Source organism: Athene cunicularia (genome assembly GCF_003259725.1).
Source record: "Athene cunicularia isolate RWA chromosome 2 unlocalized genomic scaffold, athCun1 chr2_part1, whole genome shotgun sequence".
In the NCBI taxonomy this organism is placed as follows: domain Eukaryota; kingdom Metazoa; phylum Chordata; class Aves; order Strigiformes; family Strigidae; genus Athene; species Athene cunicularia.
Genome location: NW_020799095.1, coordinates 41,541,271 through 41,566,474, shown reverse-complemented (window position 1 = coordinate 41,566,474; position 25,204 = coordinate 41,541,271). Strand labels below are relative to the sequence as shown.

Sequence of the window (25,204 nt, the reverse complement as noted above, 5' to 3'; positions counted from 1 at the left end):
AGAAAGCCAGTTGTAACCAATGGTACAAGAAAGACATGGACCTGTTAGAGTGGGTCCAGAGGAGAGCTACAAAAATGATCAGAGGGCTGGAACACCTCTCCTATGAAGAAAGGTTGTGAGAGTTGGGGTGGTTTAGCCTGGAAAAGAGGAGTCTTTGGGGAGACTTTATTGTGGCCTTGCAATACTTAAAGCGGGCTTACAAGAAAGACAGAGATAGACTTTTTACTAGGGCATTTACTGACAGGACAAGAGGTCATGGTTTTAAACTAAAAGATGGTAGGTTTAGATTAGATATAAGGAAGAATTTTTTCGCAGTGAGGGTGATGAAACACTGGAACAGGTTGCACAGAAATGTGGTAGATGCCCCATCCCTGGAAACATTCAAGGTCAGGCTGGACAGGGCTCTGAGCAACCTGATGTAGTTGAAGATGTCCCTGCTTATTACAAGGGGGAAAGACTACATGACCTGTAAAGGTCCCTTCCAACCCAAATCATTCTGTGATTTTATGAAGTAATCCAGAAGAGAGTATTTCATGGCAAAGTCATCTAAAATAAAGTAGCTTGGCACTAGAGGGCAAATGGAAGGCAACACAGTTAAAACAATGCCTGGTAAGGCATAAACCATATTAACATCTCTGTGCATAACTACAGCTAAGGAGCTATATCTGGCAGGAATTAGAAGTTTGGGGTTTTTTTTTTTTCACAGAACTTAAATGAAACTGTTAATTGATTTATGTGATTATATGTAACTATGTATAGATAAAAAACTGTTTTACACACCTATGTGTGTGCACAGAGTTTGGACCTTTGAGCCTTAAAAAGCAATCCTGAACACTGCAGAAACCAGTAAACTGAAAGCCATTGGGAGAGTTTTTCCCAAGGGAGATGGGACTGGGGATTGCATTTGAGATCTGATCATGTTTTGAAAAGAAATAGAAATGTGCTGAGCTCTGAAAACCTATTCCTAATTACTGACCATATGTCCAAGAACAGGAAGATACTAGTGAAGCCAAGAGAACTGGCAGTAACTTGTTTATGGGATGAGCTTTTTTAATTTCAGTCCTGTCTTTCTACGGTAAATGGATCTAGCCACAGTAAAAAAAATAAGAAACTGCCCAGTGGTAGTTCTTTTTCTTCTTTAATTCGTGAATATAGCTAAATAGTTACTACTGATTAATCACACATGAAAAGCTCTGATGGGATTAGGTGTAGGGAAGGACTGTGTAGAGTCCAGAGGAGATGAACAAAATCATCTCAGTGCAGTACAAGGTACTGGTGCGACCTGAGTTTTATTTCAGTTTTACTATGAAATTGGAATCAGGTTACTGGAACATGGATGTTTCAAAAGCTAATTAAAATATCAAGTTTTTTAATGAGAAAATTTGAGGATGGATGGACATCCAGACTGTAACACTGTCTAGTCTCATTTTGATATAAATTTATATTTTTTTATATTTTTATTTTGTGATATAAAAGCCAAAGCAAATTTAAAACTGTTCTTATTCGTGAGATTTTAGTAAGGTATGCTTTTCCTTGGCTTTATGGTATGTTAAAAAGCTGAAAATACCATTTCAAAACCACCTAAATGGTTAATGCCTAGTCTTGTTCATAGTGATGGTGCTCATTCCTAGCTTGAGATGTAGTGTGTTGGCGGATCTTAAATTGGAAGTGGCCCTGGGTTTGGTTTAAATTTTCTCTGATCAACTTATTTAAAAGGAAGCTCAGTTGCCTTGTTAGCTTTGCCAGCTCTGCTCTCCTATTTCTCTGCAGACTATTGCAGCTATTTTATGTCGTAATTGTTTCAGAAATTGTTTATGCTGGAGAATGAATTTTTATTTTGTTCTCAATGTTCTTGATTGAAAAATTTGAATAATCAATCCTAAAACATTTGAAATGTTTAACAGCTGGTCCCCCATAAAACTGAAAACAATTTCTGTTGAATATCAGGTTTAAATTTGAAAAATAAAATCCAGTAATTAAAGTTTTTAAAAAACAAGATTTTGACAGTAAAGAACATATTCCTCACCTTTATGCAATAAATCAAACATAATTTGATTTTTCTTAAACAGGGGAAAGCAGTAGATCATGCATGGTAATATTAATTGGTGATACTGTCAGAGGTTTTTAGGATATTAAAATGCATATTTGGCTTTAACAAGATGACAGAAATTAACAACAGTAGCCTGGTAAATCAGGTGCACTTTCACTCCTCATAAGTTCATGGGCGCTTTTACTATCAAGAAAGTGAAACTGAGCTCTTGAAAATGGTGGAAAGTAGTTGTCAGAACTTCTGACATTAAAATTAATTTCTGCTTATATGTGACTAGGCACATATATTAAATTTTGTATACTAACACAATGTTGCATAATATATTCTTAACCTGACAGTGTCCCTAAATTATCATGTCTGTTTGCTTTCATTTTCCAGCTGAGTTTTAATTTTGCATGCATTTCAGTGAAATACAGTATGCATCATAGTTGTTTCCTGAAGCATTTTGGGGCTGTATCTGCTAGTGTTCTCCAAAATGAGCAAGATAGTGGAATTTATTTTCCTTTTGTGGAGGTTTGTTCGCTAATGAATAAATAATGCAGAAGTGATTCCACTTTATTTACATACCTGCATATGTGCTTTTGAACTTAATGTTGTTTGAAGAATAGCTGTAAGTTATAGGGATCCCTTCTTTTTAATAATAACCCAAACAACTCCAAAATTTAATAGAACTAAATATTTCTATTTTGAGAAAAATATTTAAACTTTGGCAAAGCAATTTGTAATGTGTAATGCCTTGTCCTTAGTTTATCATAGGAGTCTCTGTGAAGCTGTCTTTTTGAAGTAATGCCAATAGAAAGTGGAAGTTGTGCATCTGCTCGCCAAGCAAAGCAGAAACGTAAATCACACAGTCTTTCAATCCGAAGAACCAACAGTTCCGAGCAAGAAAGGGCAGGACTGCAGAGAGACATGTTGGAAGGGCAGGTAAGATATACACTGATGCTTTGAGTAACTTCGGTAACTTTTTTATGAGAAGTGTTTTCTATGCGAGGAAATTAAATAAACTTAAGTAATGACGTAGGTCCAGTAAAGCTGCAGGAACAACAGACTTTCTTGCTTGCAACTGCTGACTGTCTTTGGAGACCACTGACGTGGATGTTGACAGTGTTTGAGGCTGTATTCAGACCCATGGAGCTTTTTATGTGTATTCTTACATGAATGCTAAAACCGTGAAGAAACTCAAAGGAACAGTTTGTTTTGCTACGCGCACCACCCACTCCAGAACTGAAGATGATTCTCGATTTCATAAGTTTGAATTTGAGAAAGAACAACTACCGCAAACTTATGTAATTTTATTAATCATGTCAGTCTGTATAGTGGATGCACTCTGAAGCCAATTGGAGTGTTTCAGGTAACAATATTGTGATTAACTGTAGGTAAGGCTCCTATAGGAAATGTTTGAAATAGTCCTGCCAAAGATAAGCCAATATCAGTTTGAAAACTATTTATTGTCAAATCAACTACACAGTATTAATGCGGGCCTGGCAAAGATGATGCAAAACTTGATCTTTATCAGAGAGGTGGTTTGAAATACTAGCAGTGTTTGGCTATGAGAAACCTCACTTTCTGGACTCTGCAGATACTCTGAAGGGAAAACCTTGAGTCTTTCTCAGTGTTGTGACATTAAAAAAATCTTTTTTAATTGAATCTATTATTCAGTAAATTACAGCGTTAGTTTTCTGGACATTAACAGAGCCAAAGTTGCTGCTTCTAGTCATCCAGAAGTTGGAGAATATTAAGTACTTGGATAGAAAACTGTTCAATTATTTGGACTGTTACAGCCTTCAGGAAGGGAGTGAAAGGCAGCTGAGAGTTCAAGGCATGCTGTCGTTTTAGTGTAGTAAACCAAAATTTTAAGCTGTTTTAGTATTTCTTATCAAACTCTCTAAGTGTATTATGCTATAGTATGCAAATATTTTTTTTAAATTTTGTTGACCCTTAACCTTGAACAACTGGTGGCAGATCTTAAGGAATAGAGAGTATTAATTAATGCCCCTTCACAGTGGAGCTGTAAACCACGTAAGATCTAGATAAGTACTTCGACAGATAAACAGATAACATTATTACATGATATTTTAATGAACTAATTTAAATAATGCCAACTTTAAAGAGAGTAAAGGAAGTGGCTGTATTTTTTTACTTTAGGACAGGTTTAGATTTGCTCACGTTTTCAGGCTCTGAAGCAGATTGAAAACCTTTCCTACATATTTTCTGTTTGAAAAGTTGTAGGATAACTTAATTTCTTTCATAACATTGCTGTATGGAATTATTGGGTAATTGAATTGGAAATAATTCATCTAACTTCAGTGTTTCTCTTAATAGTGTTTAATTTGTATTCTTGTTTTATCAGTTTTGTCTCAAGTTGGTTTTAATCAGGATCTCTTTCATGTTCTGGTTGACTCTGAATGCATGAACAGAAGTACTGTCTCAAGGGAGAGGCAGATGAAGATGCAGAAAGGAATACCCCCTAAGCAGGTCTTAAGGAGCATAGTACCTCCTCTTTCAGCACAGTGCCACAGCTTCAAGTAGCAGTGAAACTGCTGTTAAACTGACATGCGCAAAGCAGATTGCTCTATATCAGTCATGGCTGTTAGTGGTTTCTTTTACTCATCTTTAAAATTGATGTTGAGAAATAATTTACAAAATTGGGATCATGGCAGGCTTTTACCGTTTCTGAAGACAATCACTTGACTGTATAAACCAAAATGCGAGCGAAATGCAGTTCATGTGGTTGGGCGCTGACTTGGTTGCAGCCGCACGGTGGATGGTGCCCTCCGGTGGCTGGTGAGCTCATGCAGCCTCTCCAGTCAGTCAGCTTAGGGAGGGAACCGAGTTCTTTTGGTTTAGGTTTGCTGGAATGCTTAAGAAGAAAACGAGCTATAATTATCCATAAACATGCACTGAATAATGAAGTTCATTCGAATTTGGGTGGTATCCTGTGCTAACATTTGTACTCCCGTTCTAGTAATGCTTCTTCTGTACTTCTAGATTTGAAATAGTGGTTTGTGCTGTGGCAGAAGCTGAATCAGTTTTCCTTTTTTTTGCTCATAGCTGATAATTTCAAGATTTTGAAATTACATGCTTTTGCTGATGGGCACATTCCCTGTATATTTGATAGATGAACATTGATATATTGATAATATGGTATACATGATACCATATTAAGTTCACTCTGGAATTTGTTAACTGGTTTGTTTTTTTGCGTAGATATTTCTCAGTTTTTGAATACAGCTGCATTATTTATAGGTAATAAGATGTTGTCTTACTGAATTCTGAGGTGATGGGTTAGATATGCTACAAAGGAGTAGTTGAACTTTTTCATTGTTAGGATAAAGCTCAGGTAAGTTGAAGCTTCTTTTAAAAAATATTCATAGCTGGCTACCTAGATAAACAATAAGTGCAGTAAGCTAACTTACATGTTGTGGTCCAATGGCAACTGAAGAATAGAACAGATTTAGTTAGAATTTATTTACGTAGTGAACAAGTACTATTCTACTAGTGAGTACTAGATTCTCAGTATACTGCAGTCAGTTGTCTTTTGCTTTAGTCACTGTCTGCTCAACGGTATTTGATAACAGAATCACCAATATGGTGAGAAACTTGACTCCCAACAGAAAGAAAACAGTACTTGTTTTGGATATGGTATGCATTTGTTTGGGGAAAATATGGTGCTGATCTCTGTTTTATAGACAAATGAATAAAATTGAAATCATTAGCCAACAGAAACTTGTGGCCAAGCTGTGTATTGACCTTAGGTTATATAAATCCTGTGTTAGTGGTTTTATTACATACTTGTTTTTTTGCTTCAGAGTTGCTATGTTGATTATACTGAGGAAAAAAACCAGCCCTCCTCTGTGAATTTGCTTCAAAATACTTTCTATGAAGAGGAGATGCTTGAATAATAACTGGGGAGGGACAGATTAGAAATTGCAGTTAACTTCACATTTAATTATGGTTAATGACAAAAATAGGTAGATGTTAAAAATATGTTTAAAAGTTTAGTTTGTCTCAAGGTCGGTAATACGGTGCTTTGGGATGACACCTTCCTAACCTAATGCGTAGTCAACTTCGGAATGACTTTGTCACCCAAAGGTATTCTTTCTTCTTGAACTAGAAATGCCTTGACATCATATTGTAACTTTTTTCCACTTTTTTTTTTTTTTAATGGGTTGTACACACATCTTGGGTTTATAATTTTTTCTAGTAAAAACAAAAAAATCGCATGGGTGATTTGATTTCTGTTCCTTGAAAGAGTATGTAAAATGAATAATTTTTTGATGCACAGAGCTTTTTGTTTTGTGTTCCACACTACTAGTAGTTTTAATTTCTATCCTTGCTGGGAGGTGGCAAGAGCTATTAAAATCAGTTTAAGACTGAAGGATAGCTACATTAAAATATATGTAAAGAAAAATATAAACCCTGATATTTTGCCTCATAGGATTCTAAACTACCATCTTCAGTCCGGAATACACTCCTTGAACTTTTTGGACAAATAGAGCGGGAGTTTGAAAACCTGTATATTGAAAATTTGGAATGTGAGTATTTTTTTTTTCCAGCAGCTTACAAATTGTTTGGATTTAGGATATAGCAGTGCTAATTGAGATGCTCACCTTGAATACTGTAATGTAATTAGTGCAGTTTTTCTGTGAGGAGTTTGAGTTGTTTTGAACTGTAGCTAAAGATGGAGTTTGTACCTGTTCAGAAAAATCACTTGGTTCTATGACGCAAGCAGTGAGAACTGATGAGTGTCATTCTCCTTGACTCTTAGGCAAAGAAAGTGAAGTGTCCGTCTCATCACTGTAGGCTCTGGTATATACCATGTCAATCTGGCAGTAACTCCATTCAGCCATTGAAGTTTGTAGCTTTGTTGTATATTTACAGACTTAATTGTAATGCTGTAATATTAGTACATACAACTGGAGAAGTGTCTTACTTGAAAAAGTATTAAATGTGGTTGTGGTTTTGCCTAACAAATTTTTATTTTCTGATGCTCAGTCTGTTATTTTTGGTTCTTGGTCTAATTCATACACTAGTGTTGTGGTTACTGTACATAGAGAATGTCAGATTTTACCTCCCTGGCTTTTCATATACTCCCTTTCCCTTATTACAACTTACTTCTAGTTTCTTCCTTTTTTTTTTTTAATGCCTTCCAGGATTCAGTCTTAATCCTTTCAGGCAATTATTGTATCTGACTGGCTTGTTTCTTTCAGTCATCTGTTACTACGAGCCTGTCTCTTTGTTTACTTCTCTTTCATATTCTCTGTTTTATAAAAGTTTAGGTTTATGTGACTGGATAGACAGGAAAGAGAACCTTGCTTTGCTTACTTCAAGCACTTGGATGTGGTATGGAAGCGTAAACTGACTTTTCTAGTGCTTAGAACCAAGACTCAAGTGAATTTCTCATAAATGGCAAGAATCATACCTCTAGTGTTTTCCAACATTTCAAAGCCTGGAAGTGAAAGACTTATTAAAAAAAAAAAAAAAGTCCTAAGGATTTGTGCAAAGACAGGCCTAGATGTATTCTCAGGAACAGTGAAAATCTGCTTGGTTAAATCCTTTCAAAAAGATTTCACTCTCAAAGAGTATCAGCTCAGATTTTGAGAAAAAAATTATAAGCCTCTGAAAATGTTCTTTATAAAATGTTGAGCAACTTTAAACCAGCCCAGCTGCTGGAAGTCATTTACGAGTACATGATTTGGTTTAGCTGTGCCATCACTCTTGTCTTGTGTTGAAATGGCACTGGTGAGAGTTACAAATAATTGACATAAAAGCGTATTCTTGTTACCAGTACATGCTTTGTGTGATGTGCAATGAAAATATTTTGATCATACTTAGTGTTTCTACAACAGTTGAAATGTAAAATGTATATGTCATACTGCATTTTTTAAAATCCGTTTCAAACTATAAAAAATAGACATTTTCTGCACTACCTTTCTTACTGAAACTCTTAAAAGTAGACAGGCGTTCAGGGGAGGTAATTAAAATCTTTGTCAAGAAATGACATACTAATTCTGTGGCTTAAAATTTATGATGCTGCAATTTTTCTGTCTTCTGTTGGATTTAATTCAATACAAGTGTGCCATGTATTTCACAGAATCTGTTTTGTTAATCCTTAGCAACATTTATTAGTAAAAGTAACAGTAATTAGAAGCCACCAATACTTTCATTGGAATCTGGGTCAAGGTTGATCTCTGGAAAATTCAGCATGAGTCTTGGTTTATGTCTTGGTGAGACCTGCTTTTATAAAATCACGAGTTTTAGAGTTGATCTCTTTTCCCGTCCTTAGCATAAAATAGATTAATTACCATAATGATTCTTAAATAGTATGTTAATGATATTCGATTTTTTTTGTATTAATGTGATTTTTTTTTTGTTAGTACGTAGAGAGATTGATACACTGAATGAGCGTTTAGCAGCTGAAGGACAGACAATTGATGGAGCTGAACTGAGCAAAGGACAGCTGAAAACAAAAGGTAAGAGAACCACAAAGAATCCTATCCTCAACTAGTATTTTTGAATTTACTTTTTTTGTACTTTGCTGCCCAAAACTTAGAATCTTATTGAAGGGAATTAATGCCAGTTACTTCTACAAATAAGCTAATGCTATATTTGAAATATCTTCCTTTGAATTTATTTGTCTCAACAGCCAGTCATAGTACCAGTCAGCTTTCTCAGAAATTAAAGACAACTTACAAGGCATCTACTAGCAAGGTATGAGATAAATTAAACCTCTACTCATCAATGTGTACTCATGAGACTAACATGGATGTCCTTAAGTTGTAAATTGTGGTTTCTTTAAGCTGAGTAGTGCTGTTCTTTAAGTAAATCTGCCTCATGAGGAGCAGTATGTTTGTCTTGGATTCATCAATTACCCATTACTTCAACCACACTATATGATGTTTTTACGATAATTGCTCACCTTTTTTAAAAAAAGAATGTTGGATGGCAGAGAGTGTGTGCACATGTGTGTTTGTGGGATTTCTCTTTTGTAAAGAGAACTAAAAAAGATTCAGTTTCATGAGGGAAATAGCGAACTGAGTAGGTAGTGAATTTCTGAATAAATATTCAGGTATTGTAGTTGAAATGGGGATTTAAGTAGGCATCTATATGTGTACTATTATAAGTTGGGGTTTTTTGAAATTATTTTTGGTTTTTAACTATGAGATTAGAACATTTTGTTTCCTTTACATTGCAAGCCTTGCATATTAGTAGCTACTGATCTTTTTTTTTAATCTGGTCTCAGCACAGCTACCCTTTCTGATTTTTTTTTTTTTTTCCTTTAATTTTGTGCATCTGTCTGGTATTTTTGTTTTCTTCTTTCTTTTCCCTTTTTCAATTTTCAAAATTGTTGTTGTTGTTTACCTGCTGCTCTTTTTGCCCTATCTCATGGTCATTTAATGATACATTATTAAGGGTAAATGATGTGTGAGGAAACCACAGTGGGATGTGGTACATGAACCAACCATGTAAGAAGCTCTGTGGTGACCTGTGTTGCAGGCTAATCTGTGGTTATGGGATGGCTGTAGGTGTCTTGGAAATACCATCTATTAAGTAGCCTGAAAGTTTGAGAGTAAGAGTAGCATGGTGAAATAGATCTAAGTTACTGTGTTTTATTTGGTCTCCTTTTTATTTTACTGGTTTTCAAACTTTTTTTGATTCTTGCCAATCTGATGCATAGAGGTGCCTCTTCCTTTTTCTTAAGAGTTAATGATTTACGAATTCTTTAATGAGGCCACTTAAATAGGGACAATATGATATTAATAGGGACAACATAGTATTAGTGCACCTACTATGTAGTTAGGAATTAGTAGTTTCTCTAGTATAGTGTTGGTGTTTTGGGGGTTTTGTTTTGGTTTTGTTTTTTTAAAGGCTGGTGTTAAATGCTTATCTTCTTTTGCTTGCTTGCAATGTAGTGCTTATACTCTTTCCTGGGCAAGGCAGGTAGACCTCACAACTTCTGCGTGGGAAGCTGGGAAGTATGGGGTGGAGACTCCTGGGTAACTGCTTTGCTTCCCAGTGATATGATATGCATACACAGCAAAATATTCATGAGTAGTGGAACACGAAGAATTTAATACCTTATTATAGGCATCGTACATATCTATTATATCAATTGATAACCAACAAGGTTGAGGGTGCTGGTACATACATTTCTTTCTAAAACTTTGAAGAAGTTACTGGGGGGTAGAGAGGAGAGCTGAGGGAAATAATAAAGTTGAGATCATCTCTGTCCAGTGTGTTCTTTGAAACCTTTGTGCACTTCATGGGATTGGCTTTTATTTTGACCACCTCTTTCTTCCTACACAGAAGAGTCAAAGCTGTAACCTTTGTCTCTTGACCCACAAAGAGACTATAGCTGAAAGTCAGGAAAGACTGTAACTAGATTTCTAACAAACTTGTGAACTTTTCATCTGTATCCTGACTGGATGCAGTTAAGAGTTCCCTCATACCCTATCTGTGAAAATGACATTTGACAAATTTTAAAGGTTCAACAGCTTTGAAATTCTCATGTCTATGTTTTTATGAGCATTGAATGAACAGTGCCATTCACCAAAAATGGGTTGTGTTCCAAACTCAGTGGGGTAGTGGATTTCAACGTTTCTCTTCAACCTATCCTTTATACGTTTTTTTTTTTTTTTTTTTTTTCCTGTGGGAAATTACAAGAGACTTAAGTTTTACAAACTAGTTGTTTTGTGTAATTGCACATGATTACATTTTTCTGATTGCCAACATAAAAAGAGTTCAGGTTTGTTCTGTAAAGAGCTTTCAGAAGCTTTCATATTTGCTTGTTCTAATGAGAAAGCTGATCCCTGACTGTGTTAATATTGGTAAAACATGCTAAGACTAAAGCAATCTGTTCATTTTCTTGGGGAAAATGCTGAGGTAAACATGCTTAATTAGAGTCCTTCATAGAAAATTCCTATACCTGGATACTTTTCATCCCTGAGCTGAGTTAGGAGTCTGCATGTTAAGTTGGCAAAACTCATATCAGAAAAGGATGCTTTTAGCAGCAGGGATTATCTACCAGTGTCAAAATCCTGAAGAGATAGAGTAGATTTAGTGCTTGGTATTCTGAAAATAATTTTTTGTATGTGTTAATGGGCAAGATCTGGTAATTTAACTGCAATTGTTTGTAGATGCAGGAATAGCTATGTGAAATTCATGTTTTGGTCTTAACAAAATGGTGTTGCTGATGTTATGTTAACAATCCCTTGCTATGACAGTTGTTAAGAAATCAGGAAAACATTAACAGTTTATGCAGAGTCCTAAAATAGACTGAAATGATGTAACTTGCTCTGTCATAAACTAATTTCCAGGATCTCTGATTGTTTGGCTTTGGGAAGAGGACTCTTAAAGCAAGGTATTTCTTGACCCAGCAGTTGAAAGGAATAAAACTTTTTGGAAGATGTAGTTTTTGACCTCACTGCTTAATGTTGCTCCACAGGAAATTATGTTAATCAGTCACAGTGTAATGCTGCTGCACTGGTCCTGCGTTGACTGTACACATTTGTATTTCTATGTGTCCTGTCTGCTTAAGAGACAATTTTACAGAGTGTTTCAATTTCTTTGCCACACAATTGTTTCAATTTGTATTCAGTTTTCAATTGTTTACATGATAATATTTTTCATGATGTTTCAATTTGCAGCTTTAATTTTTTGTATGACAAACAATTGTTTCCATATTAACAGATCTCTGTATAGAAGGAAATACATGAAACTATATGGATTTAAGAAAGAGGAGAAAGGTGAAATGCTCAAAATATGATTGCCCACTTGTGTTTGTATATGTTAATCTGAGATCTGCTGAAGTTATTTTAAAAATTTCCTGCAGTACAAAGGCCTCTTTTTAGAAAGTTGCATGTAATTTAAGTATTTCTGTTAGTTTCTTTGACAATTGTTCATGTATGGTTAAGGATCCAGTAAATAATCCAGGCAGTATCTAGTTTATCCAATCACTGGTGGAGGGAGGAAGGAAGGAAGGAAGGAAGGAAGGAAGGAAGGAAAAATGTGTAGAACAAGTGTGCATTAAATAAGTATCTATATCTGAATATTCAGTGTTAGATTGTGTTCTTGAACTCTTCTGTGTGTTCATTCAAGACAGCTGATAATCTAAAAGGCTTGCCATTAAATGATCAATGAAACCACTCCAGCATTTTTGGCAAATCTGTGCTCGTTAATGATTAGGAGATAGTTTCTCCTAGAAAACTTTTGCATGAGGATTTGACTCAGCATTCGTAAGATAGGATGCAATCATAGTTTGAGTGTGGGGGTGAGAGTTGAAAAACTTCCAAGTTTGGAATTTGAACTGAGCACTATACTAGTCCTTAACTGTTTACTTAATTCTGCTGTTCCATTTCTCATACATGACTCCATTTAGTTTAAGAACTACATTCAATGTGAAGGCTGTAGGATTGTATTCAAAGCCTATGAAACTCTGCAGAACTAACAATCTTTACCATTAACCCATATTCTTTTCAGTGCATCCATAATAATTGTTCCTTCTTTTGTTGTGAAACCAAAATGTGTATTACCTGGGTTTTTTTATTTCAAATAGAACATTTTCATTTCATCATTGGAAAGTTGACATGCTCAGGATTTGGAATGCTCTTGCAGATATTCTTTAACTTTTAAAAACCTTTTTGGAAGTAATTTGCTATAATGATGTACTTAAAACCTTCTTTTTTGATACCAAAAAGCTAATGGAATTTTAACTTTATTGTATCTGAAACTCAGACTTAATTAATTTTCTAACTTTTACTAAGCTGTAGGTAAGTCTTATTGTGATTTGTGTTGAAGGTTTTGACTTAACCAGTCAGATACCTGCCCATAATTGCATGCAGAAGAAAACACTGATAAATCAAAGTATTTTTATTTCGTTTTTAACAAAGCTTTTCAGATAGTCTTTCTCAAAGAACAGTTATGAACTTCAGGACTTGTGTAATAAAAATAAGGTATTTTTAACACTGGTTTTGCTGTTTGAAGCCATCTTTCACCACAGTTTCAGTTGCCTCTGGAAGTGTTCCAGCAGGGCAAACTTTTTTTAGTGTTTCAATATTGCACTCCCCTTTAACTGAAAATATAGAATTTTTGCAATTTGGTTTGTTTCTTTACATAACGAGTGTTTTCAGCCTTCCTGTACTGCAGTGCCTTGTAGTTTTACCATTTTTTGCTAGACTTTTCCTTCCTGTCATTTGGTATTACTTATGCACATACCAACTTGGATTTAACAATTCTTCTGTTTTCCCCTAATAGCATTGACTTCAGGGGGGAAAGTGCTTATCAAATGTTTAGATGAGTTTGACATACCTTTTTTTTTTTTTTTAAAAAAAAACACCTTTGTTATGCAAATAATCTGGTATGTGTTCTTAGGTTAATGATTGATTTGATTAGCTTTGTGCAGTTTTGAAGCAGAACAGCAGCGAGTGTTTTAAATGGGAATGTTTCTGGACTTTACTAAATTATATAAGTACATTTTTTCAAAGACATTACACTGATAACATGGACCATCATTTGATAATAGGCAAGGAAAGTTTTGAGGTTTTATGAGTTTTGATATTTTTAAAATATACTCCTTTACCCAAACTGAATGGGAAGTGCACACTGCATTTGTACAACACGCTACTCCAATAAGATTGTGTTATTGTAGTACTGAATAGTTTATCTTGTGTTTTGTAGAAAGGGGGATGTTATTAAAAAAAAAAAAAAAAAGAGGTATGTTTGCATCCAAACTCACTTTCTTATCATCAAATGTCAAATTTTTGACAACAGAGTGACATGACAAATTTTTGACAGTCAGAGCACTAAAAATTCATCATGAAAAAGTTAGTATCTGTTTGTATTTGTGAGATAATTACTTAATCTTGGGTCAATGCGGAAGAAAATATGTTGGTCTTTCTGCTATTTCAGATTGTATCCAGTTTTAAAACTACAACATCAAGGGCAATCTGTCAACTGGTAAAGGAATATGTTGGCCACAGAGATGGTATTTGGGATGTCAGTGTTGCGAAAACTCAACCAGTCGTGTTGGGAACTGCATCTGCTGGTAAAGTTTTGTGTTGCTTGAACCTTTGGAAAATTCTGGTTTAGTCCCTAAGCTATAGCAAAGGTAGATTGAAAGTATACTTTAATACTTGGCTCCACACTGAAAGAGTTGATTTAAAGAAGTTCAGTAGCTGAAGAATCCATAAATTGGAGTTTCCTTGAAATACATTTAACCTGTAGGAGGTTCAGGCATCCTTGTTGATCTTTCTGAAGTATGTTCCAGTTAATGTCCATGCAGGTCATGCTCTCCTTAGAGTCAGCTCTAGCCTGCTGGATTGTATAAATGGGTGGGTTGGGGAGCTGCTTCCTTGGAGAGGTCTCCTAGGCAAAATGTTATACAGTTGTATACAGAGATCCCCTCAGACTTTCTATCATAGTATTGTTTAGCCTTTTTTTTTATAGAAGCTGTAGACATAGTCATAGTTTGCTTATTCTTGTATCCTTACATTCATCTATCTGGCTTTTGCCTAAGGATGTAGGGGCAGCTAAAAATCTTAATTTTGTTTTCGTACTAACTTACTAGATTCCTTTCTTCCCACTTGAGAGGGAACAGGTGCTAATGAATAATTCACTGAATCTATTATGACCTAAAAATCAATCTAGGGGCTTGTGTGGTTTTGGAAAATTAGCAGGGAAAGAAACCATAACCAGTTAGAATTGCTCATTTTGAAATGACAGTGTTTTGAAGCTGGAACAGAATCTAAAGACACTTACTGAACATAAATATAATGGGCCAGAAACCTCTGCATCATAAACTGAACTGTTATAATTTTTATGTGCCCACTGAGGAGCACATTTTGTTTTTGTGTGGGACATCTTGTCTTTGTCCTGATTTAACTTGGAAATGGACATTCTCCAATTCAACATTAAAGTTCTCCCCACTTATAAATACTTATATATAATTATTCATTTTGGGATGTGGCAGGATAAAGGAGTGGTATTTGGAGTACTTTCCTTTATAAGTAAGTTTTTGTAGTGCTCTGTAGTGACCTAAATGCATTTGGGACTTCTGTGCAGGAAGTAAATAGTGTGTGCACAGAACTCGTTTGTAGTGACTGCCTGACTTTTTCACCACAATGCTTTCTGTGTTCTTTCTGAACACATTTGTAAAAATATTTACACCTACTTTTTAATCTTTGTAGATCACACTGCTTTGCTGTGGAGCATAGAAACAGGGAAGTGCCTTGTCAAGTATGTAGGGCATGTTGGATCAGGTAAGATAAGGGCATGTTGTGAAAATTGGAAACAGCGAGGGGGGGGGGAAATGTGTTTTGGACAACTACAAAAATGTTTACTGCGGTTTTGCTTGCATGTTTGCCAACATCATTAACAAGTCAGTTGTGAAGTTCCAATAATCTTCATAGAGAGAATGTTTTGTAATATGATTCATTCTTGGAGAGGCATATTAAGACAGTTCCATAAATGCTAAATGAATAAACAAGTCCATATAAAGAAATTTACGGGCACAATTACAACACTTCTGATTTAAATGTCAAAACTCACTGAGGTCTCATGCATATACAGAGCAAGAGAAGCTTATGTAATTGGAAATTAGCTGTATTGCAGGATCTCTGTTATTGGGGTACAAAATATGGGTGCCAGGTGAACAGCTATTTGCACTTCTTTAATACGTGATCCCATATAATTTGTTGCATAGTATTAAAATCTTGTTTTGAAGACAGTTAATTCAATATAGGCATTTGTCCTCTATACCATTATGACTATTTCAGAAACAGTGTTTTTAAAGCCCTTATTCGCTTTAGAGGTGCAGTGCAGTTAGTGTTTTTGATGTTAATTTTTGGTGTCTAATTTGACAAGCACATGATTATCCCTTTCTGTCTCACAAAGGGTTACAATATAGGATTTTATATAGCAAAGATGGAACAGTTTTCCATAGCTTTAACTTGCTGTTGAGAGTTGAGCACATTCATTGGGTGATCATACCCTGGAGTGTAGTGTCATGCACCTAGAAAATGAGGAACACAGTTATTGTTTGGTTAAGTAACTCAGTGAGCACATCGCATAAACTTTGTGGCAAAGATACAAGTTTTCCAGAGAGTGGTCAGCTACTTTATCCATGAGTTCTACTTTTTTTCCTGCTGTATGATTTCTAGCTCCTACAGCATAAAGATACTAATAAATAGATGCATAGAAACAACAGGTAACAATTTAATTTGTTCAGATATTCAGGTGTCTTCTGCATGGAGAAGGGTACCTTTAGTCTTCAGAAAGTCATTTTAAAATCTCCAGTCACTTATATTTTCATGCTGACAGCAATTTAAAAAAAATAAAGCTATTTGGATAACCATGTAAATATTAAAAGCCCTAACCTGTATTTAAACACTTATGTGTAAACTAAATTAAAAAAAAAATATACATTATAATTTATACAAAATATAAATTTATATAAATTATATTTTTTAAAAGTATTTTTGATTTAGTAAAACTTTTTTTGTTTACACTTGCTAGTTAATTTGAAATGGAGCAAATGTGTTGGGTGCCAGCAGTTGGTGAACCATTGTTAGTTCAGTGTGAACAATTTAAGGAGTATCTTTTTAAAGTGTAAACTCATAACACCACCCTCTTCTGACAATATAAGCATCTATTTTACTTGTATGGTGGATGGAAATGGTTTCTAAGTGCTTTCTTGAAGAACTGTTGAAGAGAAGCTTGAGGATTTTGTAAATGAAAGTGCTTAGTAATGAAAGATAATTGAGTGTTATGCACAAATAAAAAATGAAGAGTTTTGTAGGCTGATAGAATTCTTTCAGGACTACTCTAAAACAATCATGTTTTGATTACATGTGGTTGCATGACTGAAATCTAATTTATTATTTGCATTAGGTTTTTAGGCATTTGTTCTTGCAGTCTTAAGCAATAATCAGAAAGTTGATGATAACATATAGTAAGTTTTCAATATGTTAGAAATAGTTATGAATACTTAAATTCTCTTTATGGAAGTCCAGAGCATTATCTCCTGTCAGTTTACACACAATTATTTGAATGTGCTTTTTTTATCCTGTGTAACATGAAAGACTTGTGCTAGATTCAGGAAATAGCTTACTAGAAAACATGTATTGTTGTATAAACAACTATAGCTGCTTTCCTTGATACTACATAAGTTTGTTTACTCAAATAAAATACCATTGTTCTTTATCTCACCAAAGAGATTGCTATACTACAAAAAGTTACTTGAAACTGAAGATCTTGATTTTTTCAGTGCTTTTAATGATAAAACTGTGAAATAATTGTTGTGGTATACTAGCTTAAAACTTTGCTTTATCTTACACAGTAAATTCGATAAAGTTTCATCCAACTGAGCAAGTGGCTCTTACAGGTACGTAAAGTTTTTTCATATGCTGAGTATGTTAGTCATGATGGAAAAATAAGTGTCATTTGCTAGCATCTTTTTGACCGTAGCCCCTCTTCCTACTGCTTTATCAGCATCCTTGTTTGTTGAATTATTTTTATATTTTAAGGTATAACAAATTAGAGCTAGATCTTTCCATCTTTGTTTGTCATATCATTGTAATTTGTTCTTACCTGCTCCAAAACAGACACTTAGAAATCTGTCAGCTGAATGTTCACACGTCCATGGGGCATGATGGGATTCATCCCAGAGTACTGAAGAAGCTGGTGGATGTTGTGGCAGGACCCCTCTTGACCATCTACCAAAGGTCTTGGGTGTCTGGGGAGGTCCCTGCTGGCTGGAAGTTAGCCAGTGTTATCCCAATATATAAGAAGGGTGTGAGGGGACGACCCAAGAAACTACAGACCTGTTAGTCTAACTTCAGTTCCTGGAAAAATTATGGAGATTATAATACTGGGTGCTATTGAAAGGCATTTAAAGAATAATGCAATCATCAGGCAAAGTCAGCATGGGTTCATGAAAGGAAAGTTCTGTTTAACTAATTTGATATCCTTCTATGATAAGGTCACCCACCTAATGGATAAAGGTAAAGAGGTGGATGTAGTTTTTCTGGATTTTAGTAAGGCTTTTGATACTGTCCCTCTCAGCCTTCTTCTGGACAAGTCCAACTGTGGGATGAGCAGGTTGACAGTGCGCTGGGTGAAGAACTGGTTGAAGAGCAGAGATCAGAGTGTTGTGGTGAAGGGGGCTACATCTGACTGCTGACCAGTCATGAGCACTGTTCTGGGTTCAGTTTTAGGGCCAGTCCTGTTCAGTATATTTATCAATGATCTGGATGCAGGAGTTGAATGCACCATTAGCAAGTTTGATGATGATAGCAAACTGGGAGTTCCTGCTAACTGTCTTGAGGGACTGAAGGTCTTGCAGAGGGATCTAGAGAGATTGGAGTGTTGGGCTATGATTAATGGGATGAAATCTAACAAGGCAAAAAGCTGAATTCTGCACCTAGGACAGAGTAATGTCAGGCACAAGTATAAACTGGGAGAGGAGTGGCTGGAGAGCAGCCCTGCAGAAGGGGATCTGGAGCTGCAGGTCGGCAGTTTGCCCTGGCATCCAAGAGGGCAAACTGTGTCACGGGGTGCATCAAACACAGCATGACCAGCTGGTCAAGAGAGGTGATTATTCAGCTGTATTCAGCATTGGTGCAACCTTACCTTGAACACTGTGTGCATCTCTGGGCCCAACAATTTCAGAAGGATGTGAAGGTCCTTGAATGTGTCCAGAGGAGAAGACAAAGCTGGTGAAGGGGCTGGAAGGTGTGTCCTGTGAGGAGTGGCTGAGGACTTTGGGCTTGTCTAGTTTGGAGAAAAGGAGGCTGAGCAGAGACTTCATTGCTCTCTACAGCTTCCTGAAGAGGGAACGTGGAGGGGGAGGTGCTGGTCTCTTTTCCCTGGTATCCACTGATAGGACACGTGGGAATGGTTCAAAGCTGCGCCAGGGTGGTTTAGTCTGGATATTAGGAGGCGTTTTTTGTCTGAGAGAGTGGTCAGGCACTGGAACAGGCTTCCTAGAGAGGTGGTCGATGCCCCAAGCCTGTCAGCGTTTAGGAGGCATTTGGACAATGCCCTTAATAACATACTTTAACGTTTGGTCAGCACTGAAGTGGTCAGGCAGTTGGACTAGTTGATCATTTTAGGTCCCTTCCAACTAAAATAGTGTATTCTATTTTAACCCTTTTGAAATACATGATGTTTCCAGAAGTAAAGGAGAAGAATAGTGTGATATTGAGTGTACAGAAAAAAGAGCTCAAAAATACAACTGTTAGTGTAAAGATGCTTTCAGAACTGAGAATACCATCAGTGCAACTTCAGGTTTGAAAACTGTCTAATGTGGTTCATATGGTCTAGCAGCTAGGGCACTAGTTTTGGGATTAGAGACATCTGGATTTAATTTGCTGCTATTAGGTAAGCCATTGTGAAATGAGGAAAAATTATTAATGAGGTTACAAATGAAAACACTGCTTCTTGCTGCATCTACAGTGACCACTTTAAAAGGGAGTAGAATGCCTTTTATCTAGGTTTAACTGATTTAAGTTTGGCCATTGGAATTTTTCTGTTTTCATGTGATAACTGTAGTCATTGTTTCAGTACCATAAACAACGTTGCTATATAAAATGCCTTATAAAAACCAAACCAACCAACCGAAAGCTGCCCATAGCTAGATTTTTGTTCTATTCTCAAAGGTGGTTCTGCACAGTAGTTCCATTGAAATTTCCATTTTCAGGGGACCTGTTCTTTTAGTGTCACTTGATGGATATAGAACTGCTTAAAATAAAAAATCTTTTTCCCTGATCCAGAATACTGACACCAGAAATAACAGAAGGTTGACCTTTCTTCTAGCCTTCTTACTTGGTCTATTAGTTGAGATATTTTTCCTGGTGCTTTCATGTACATTGCACTTGCCAGATCTATGGATACTCATAACAAACTTTTCCTCCTCAATCTAGAACTCTCAACACTGTACCTCTAGGTATTAGAGCATGTTTGTTCTGTCCACAACAAGGAGAATCTTGAGTTTCTTCTTAGTTAATAATGGATGAGACTATTTCAAAAACAAATGAAGTCTAAAATCAGATGGTACCTGCTGAGCTGTAAACTGATGCTAGTTAAGCTGAGTTGCTTAAGGCAGAAGCACAGTAGCTTCACACTTGCTCTTTTGGGTTTCTCATTAAAACCACACTAAAAACATTTAATGGAAGAAATCATTGAATGAAGAGGAACCTCAGTATTTTAAGAAATAGCAAATGAAAGATGGCACCTGTTGATGTATTACATTCCTTCTTCAAATGTTACATACTAGACCAGCAGTGATATTCATGTTCTGATATGTAGTATTTAAGTGGGTGTTTTCACTGTAGGAATGATTAATTTGGTAGCTACTTATATTTTGTATAATGAATTCTGTTGTTGTCTGTATTGAATCCAGGAAAGCAACCGTTCATGTTGAGACTTGCTCACCACGAAGGTCATAACAGTATCTGTTAGGAAAAGATGCAACTCGGACGGCATTGCCAAATGTAGTGTTAAACTTGTGTTTATGGTCGATGAAAACGCTCTTATTTAGTCTCTCCCATTCTCTTTTTTTCTCCTCTTCCCCCTGTGCAGCATCTGGAGACCAGACAGCTCACATCTGGAGGTACATAGTACAGTTGCCTGCACCTCAACCAACTGCAGACTGCAATGTAAGCTATCGACTTACTGCAACAAAACTAATTGCACAGCAGTTCCATCAGATACAGGTTTTATGATAAGACTAGATGTTAAATTTAAATATTATTAAACTACGTGATTTCAGGATTATAAGAAGTGGGATTTTAAGGTTTTAGTTTAACGGATATATTTCAGCTTTTCTTTCAAAAAAGACCAGGTTTTTAAGGATCTGTGGTGCAGAATAGAATGTACAGCTTCAAGTACATTAATTGACTTTTTGTTCAAGGTAATAATGTTTAAGTAATGAACTGTCAAGTAAAATTTTTTTGTAATAATTCAAATCAAAAATAATAATGTTCTTTTCAATCTAGTTAAATTCTTGTAGCTTAATTTACTGAGGCACCTGATTTAGCTATAGTTGCTATGAACTGAAAATTGACAGTAAAGACTTGTATTTTTGGCATTTACTTAATTGTATCTTTGAATCTGATTTCTAATTGACCCATGCCAGCACTTATCACACTATCAGACATTGTTATCCCCAGGTTTTTATTTAGTCAGGATTTACTGCAGACTGTTAAATGCTGTATTTGACTTAAAAGCACTCTTACTAAATTGTGAAGAGAAACATAGTTTATTGCATGAAATTTTCAGTAAGCTTGAGTTGGGGCAAGAGATGGCTTTATAATATGAGAGAAATTTCTGAATGGAAAACATTTGATTCACTTTACTTGATTTGGCATTTCCAGTTTGAAAGAGCAGTATAAATGTTATCTTTTTCACATCCAAATGTCATGAAAGAAAAGTGTATTTGTCTTGCATAAGTGAAATAAGGTTCAGAATCAATGCTTTCTCGTTAGCAGATTTTATTTTACATCCAGTTTATATCAGCACTGCATGGTGACAGTGTATTGACCAGTGGACAAATATTGATGTCATGATTTTGATTCGAATGGGTAAAAATATGGCTGTAAATGGCTGCCTTCTCAAAGATTAAGACAGTCAGTGTCCCATTGGATGCTTTCTACTCTTAAAAAAAATAAAGAAAAAAAAAAAGTCCCTTGATACATGTGCTACCGTGAGTGGAATATAAAAGACTTACCACATAGTAAAGGGGACAGATATTCAGAGCTAAACAGTTCAGAAGAGGTCTTAAAATGAAGTAGTTACTAAAACTGTGTTTAACTCACTGGTATTATTTCCTCAGCTAAGTTTTTGATAGTGAATACCTAAATAGGCTAGATTCTACAGACTTAAGTTACCCATGTTCACATTATGGGGATTGGTAAGCATTTACACTGTAAAATAACTTAGAGACGTTCCTTTCCATTTATTCTAAATCTTTTTTTCTCTTGCATTGTATAGCAAATGTCTGGAGAAGATGAAGTTGAGTTCTCAGATAAAGATGAACCTGATGGAGATGGAGATGGTTCTAGTGATTGTCCCACTGTCAGAGGCCCATTAACTTCACTCAAAAGCCATCAAGGAGTGGTTATAGCAGCTGACTGGCTTGTTGGGGGGAAGCAAGCTGTGACAGCATCATGGGATAGGACAGCAAATCTGTATGATGTAGAGACTTCTGAACTTGTCCATTCTCTTACAGGTATTTGCTCACTCACAAAAAGATAAATCAGTGTTTATTTTTATACGTGGGACTATTTATAGATACCCAAACACTGGGAAAAGTAAGTTGTTTCTCTGGAGTACAATTTGAGTGTGTACAAGACTTGAGCTGCTGCTCAAAATTGTAATGGTTTCTAAAATTCCAGTCTTGTTAATCCTCTGAGCATGAATTTGTGTTCTTCTGAGCTTGTGATATATCCTGTGAAGTACTTGTTTTCAAACTGCATGTAGCCAATTTCTTGTAAAATGCTTTTCCTGTGTTCATGGCATACTAAGTAGTAATAACCTATTGCTACTTAATAGTCATGTGAAGTGAGTAGTGGGGTTTTTGCCTTTTAAATACAGTTCTGAACACTTGGGGCAGTAGTAACATGAGAGTTCAGAATGATTATTTTTCTTACACTGTTTGGGGAAAAAAGAAAAAATCATCAACATTTCATTCCAAGTGTATGTGGAAATGAAAAGTCTTATTTTCATTACCTTACATGTTCTCATCTGTGATTGTAGGGCATGACCAAGAGCTAACACATTGTTGTACACATCCCACCCAACGTCTTGTGGTGACATCATCACGCGATACAACCTTCCGTCTGTGGGATTTCAGAGATCCTTCTATCCATTCTGTGAATGTCTTTCAGGGCCACACAGAGTAAGTGACAGTTCCTTCATGGGTTTTTACAAGTTCTGAAATTATAAATGTATTCAGTTGCTAATCTGAACAAAACTGTTCCTGTGCTCTTTTTGAGGTACTAAGTTCATTCCCTTGTTTTATGAGACTGATTTTCACAGAAACCCCTAACTGTCCTCCTTCAAATGTAACACAGCAGTACTTACTTTCCAAAACAGCAGCCAGGGCTCTTGGTGTGATATTGCTTATATGGTAAGTCTAGATAAAACTCCTTACAATTAAAGGTAATTTAAGATATGAGGTTGTGTTTGACATTGGTTATGCCTGTAGTTTAGGGGTATTGCTGTAATGTAGTTGATCAAGCAGATTACCTCTGTCATGATAGTGTGAAATAACTTTGGAACTAGTGGGGAAAAAAGGGGCAGGATTGATTTTTACTCTTTAAGCTAAAGAGTCTAATTTGTTCAGAAAATCAGAAATTAAAGTGAGGTCACTGATTATTGTGTTCTGTCAAAACAATGATTTTGGTGTAACATTTTTAGTTGTCAATTTAGGCTTTAAGTTTTTATACTGGCTACTGTTGAATGTGGGCAGATGTAGTCATGAGAATCTATGTTATGGTGTTGACTTACCCTTCTGTTAATCAGAGCTTTGTTACATGGAAAATGCAGGAGTATTTTTGAAATACTTTACCCGAGGAAGTGAATCCTTTTTTAAGATTTTGTAATGTTTGAACTTGATTGTTTCAGAAAGAAATTTCACATCCCATCTTCAAAATAAAAGATGATTGTTAGTCCTAGCTCAAAACAATAAACACAAATACTTATTTATGTTTCTATCTTTTGTTAATTCAAATATGTAGTTTGCATTACGACTGAGTTTCAATATCCACTTTCTCATTTTCCCAATTGTTGGCTAACCTATATATAAAGGAAGACACCTTTAAGCCCTGCTGCCCTGGACTCCTTAGCTTGATAACTTATTTCATGCACAACAATTGTCCAATATAAGTAGCCATTTTCCCCTGGTAGAAGAGTGAACTTAATTTTATGGTCTGCATCCTAGAATTGTTTCATGGCATCGATTTTTGTACTCTTCTATTGCTTTTTCTAGAATGACTTGTAAAAGTTGGAAGCTTTTGTGTCTATTGGTGCCTCCATTTTTTTTCTGAGCTAATTAGTTGCTTTGTCCCAGGACATTTTTTCAGAGGAAGGAACATGATTGGCATTAGTGGGTTTTTTTTTTTATATGTGTGCTGAGACCAAATGATGTTGATCTGGGGTGATGGTGTATACTGTAAAAGGTGTTAGCTGGTATTTTGGGTTCTATCACAGGGGCCTATAAATTGTCAGGGAGTTTATTTTTTATGAATGGAATAGATCTTGAGCAACCTCTTAGGTCACTCTTACTCCATTTTTTAATTGTCTTCATATTGGTGTTTGTCTGTTGTATCGTCTGTCTCCATTTTGTTATCTGAATGTGTGAGTTTTTAGTATTGACATATTTTTTTCACCAAATACCCTCCTAATTAAGAGTCTCAAAACTGACTTCACTGCTTACTGGCTAAGGTTGTTCAGCTCTCTGTTTCGTTGAAGAGATGATTCTGTTACGGAAGATGAGTATTTCACTGAGGAATGCAGTCAGAGCGGAGATGGGAGTTTGGTATTTTGCAGTCAGCATACTTTGAGGGATTTTCTTTTTGCTCCATTGATGTACTGCCTATTGGCAAAATATTTTTAAATTACTCTCTAATCAGTGTTCTTAACCATCTTCTCACATTAAGCAGCGTAGAAGAAACTTGTTATCTGTTGACTGGAAGATGCATACACACAAGACATTTTTTGGCTTTCCTGAATGTGTATTTGAATAATTTGCCAAGTTTTTAATATTTTGATCGGCTCTTGGAATCAGTTGTGTAAATTGGATGTTACAAGCCATTAACTGATGGTTTAAAGTCCTCAGCTCTAAGTTTTAACAGCCTCTTGCTAAGTAGTACCTGTTGAATCCGGAGCTCATAGAGCAGCTATTTTTTCTCCCGTGTATTTCACCAGATCAACTCCTGCTGTGTTAAGCCAGTATAACTGGTTGCAGACACCTCAGTCCTGAGGCCGACACGCAGCGTTTATTGTGCTGCAGCCCCCAAAATCTTACGCCATCGGGATCTCCCCTCAGGAGGGACCCCGGCAAGGCGTGGCTCGGCGCTCGATGTCGCTCCCTGGCGCCCTGGGAGGACGCGGGGCTCCTCCCGGGGCCGGGCGCTCCCGCCCACCGGCGCTAGCCCG

General features: G+C 36.0%; 1 protein-coding gene across 4 annotated transcripts in view; it reads left to right on the top strand.

Annotated features, from left to right (window-relative positions):
- WDR37 (WD repeat domain 37) overlaps window positions 1-25,204 on the top strand; it is a 44,941-nt gene that overhangs the window by 6,066 nt on the left and 13,671 nt on the right. For 3 of the 4 annotated variants that reach the window (XM_026842366.1, XM_026842364.1, XM_026842363.1), the window contains 10 exons: window positions 2,797-2,974; window positions 6,489-6,585; window positions 8,428-8,523; window positions 8,697-8,761; window positions 13,958-14,093; window positions 15,235-15,306; window positions 17,385-17,429; window positions 20,627-20,703; window positions 22,037-22,274; window positions 22,802-22,943. In XM_026842366.1, coding sequence (XP_026698167.1) covers window positions 2,837-2,974; window positions 6,489-6,585; window positions 8,428-8,523; window positions 8,697-8,761; window positions 13,958-14,093; window positions 15,235-15,306; window positions 17,385-17,429; window positions 20,627-20,703; window positions 22,037-22,274; window positions 22,802-22,943 — 1,106 coding nt within the window. In that variant the 5' untranslated portion in view covers window positions 2,797-2,836. Of the gene's footprint in view, window positions 1-1,899; window positions 2,535-2,796; window positions 2,975-6,488; window positions 6,586-8,427; window positions 8,524-8,696; window positions 8,762-13,957; window positions 14,094-15,234; window positions 15,307-17,384; window positions 17,430-20,626; window positions 20,704-22,036; window positions 22,275-22,801; window positions 22,944-25,204 lie in introns of those variants that run through there. The other variant, XM_026842365.1, reaches the window with a different exon arrangement.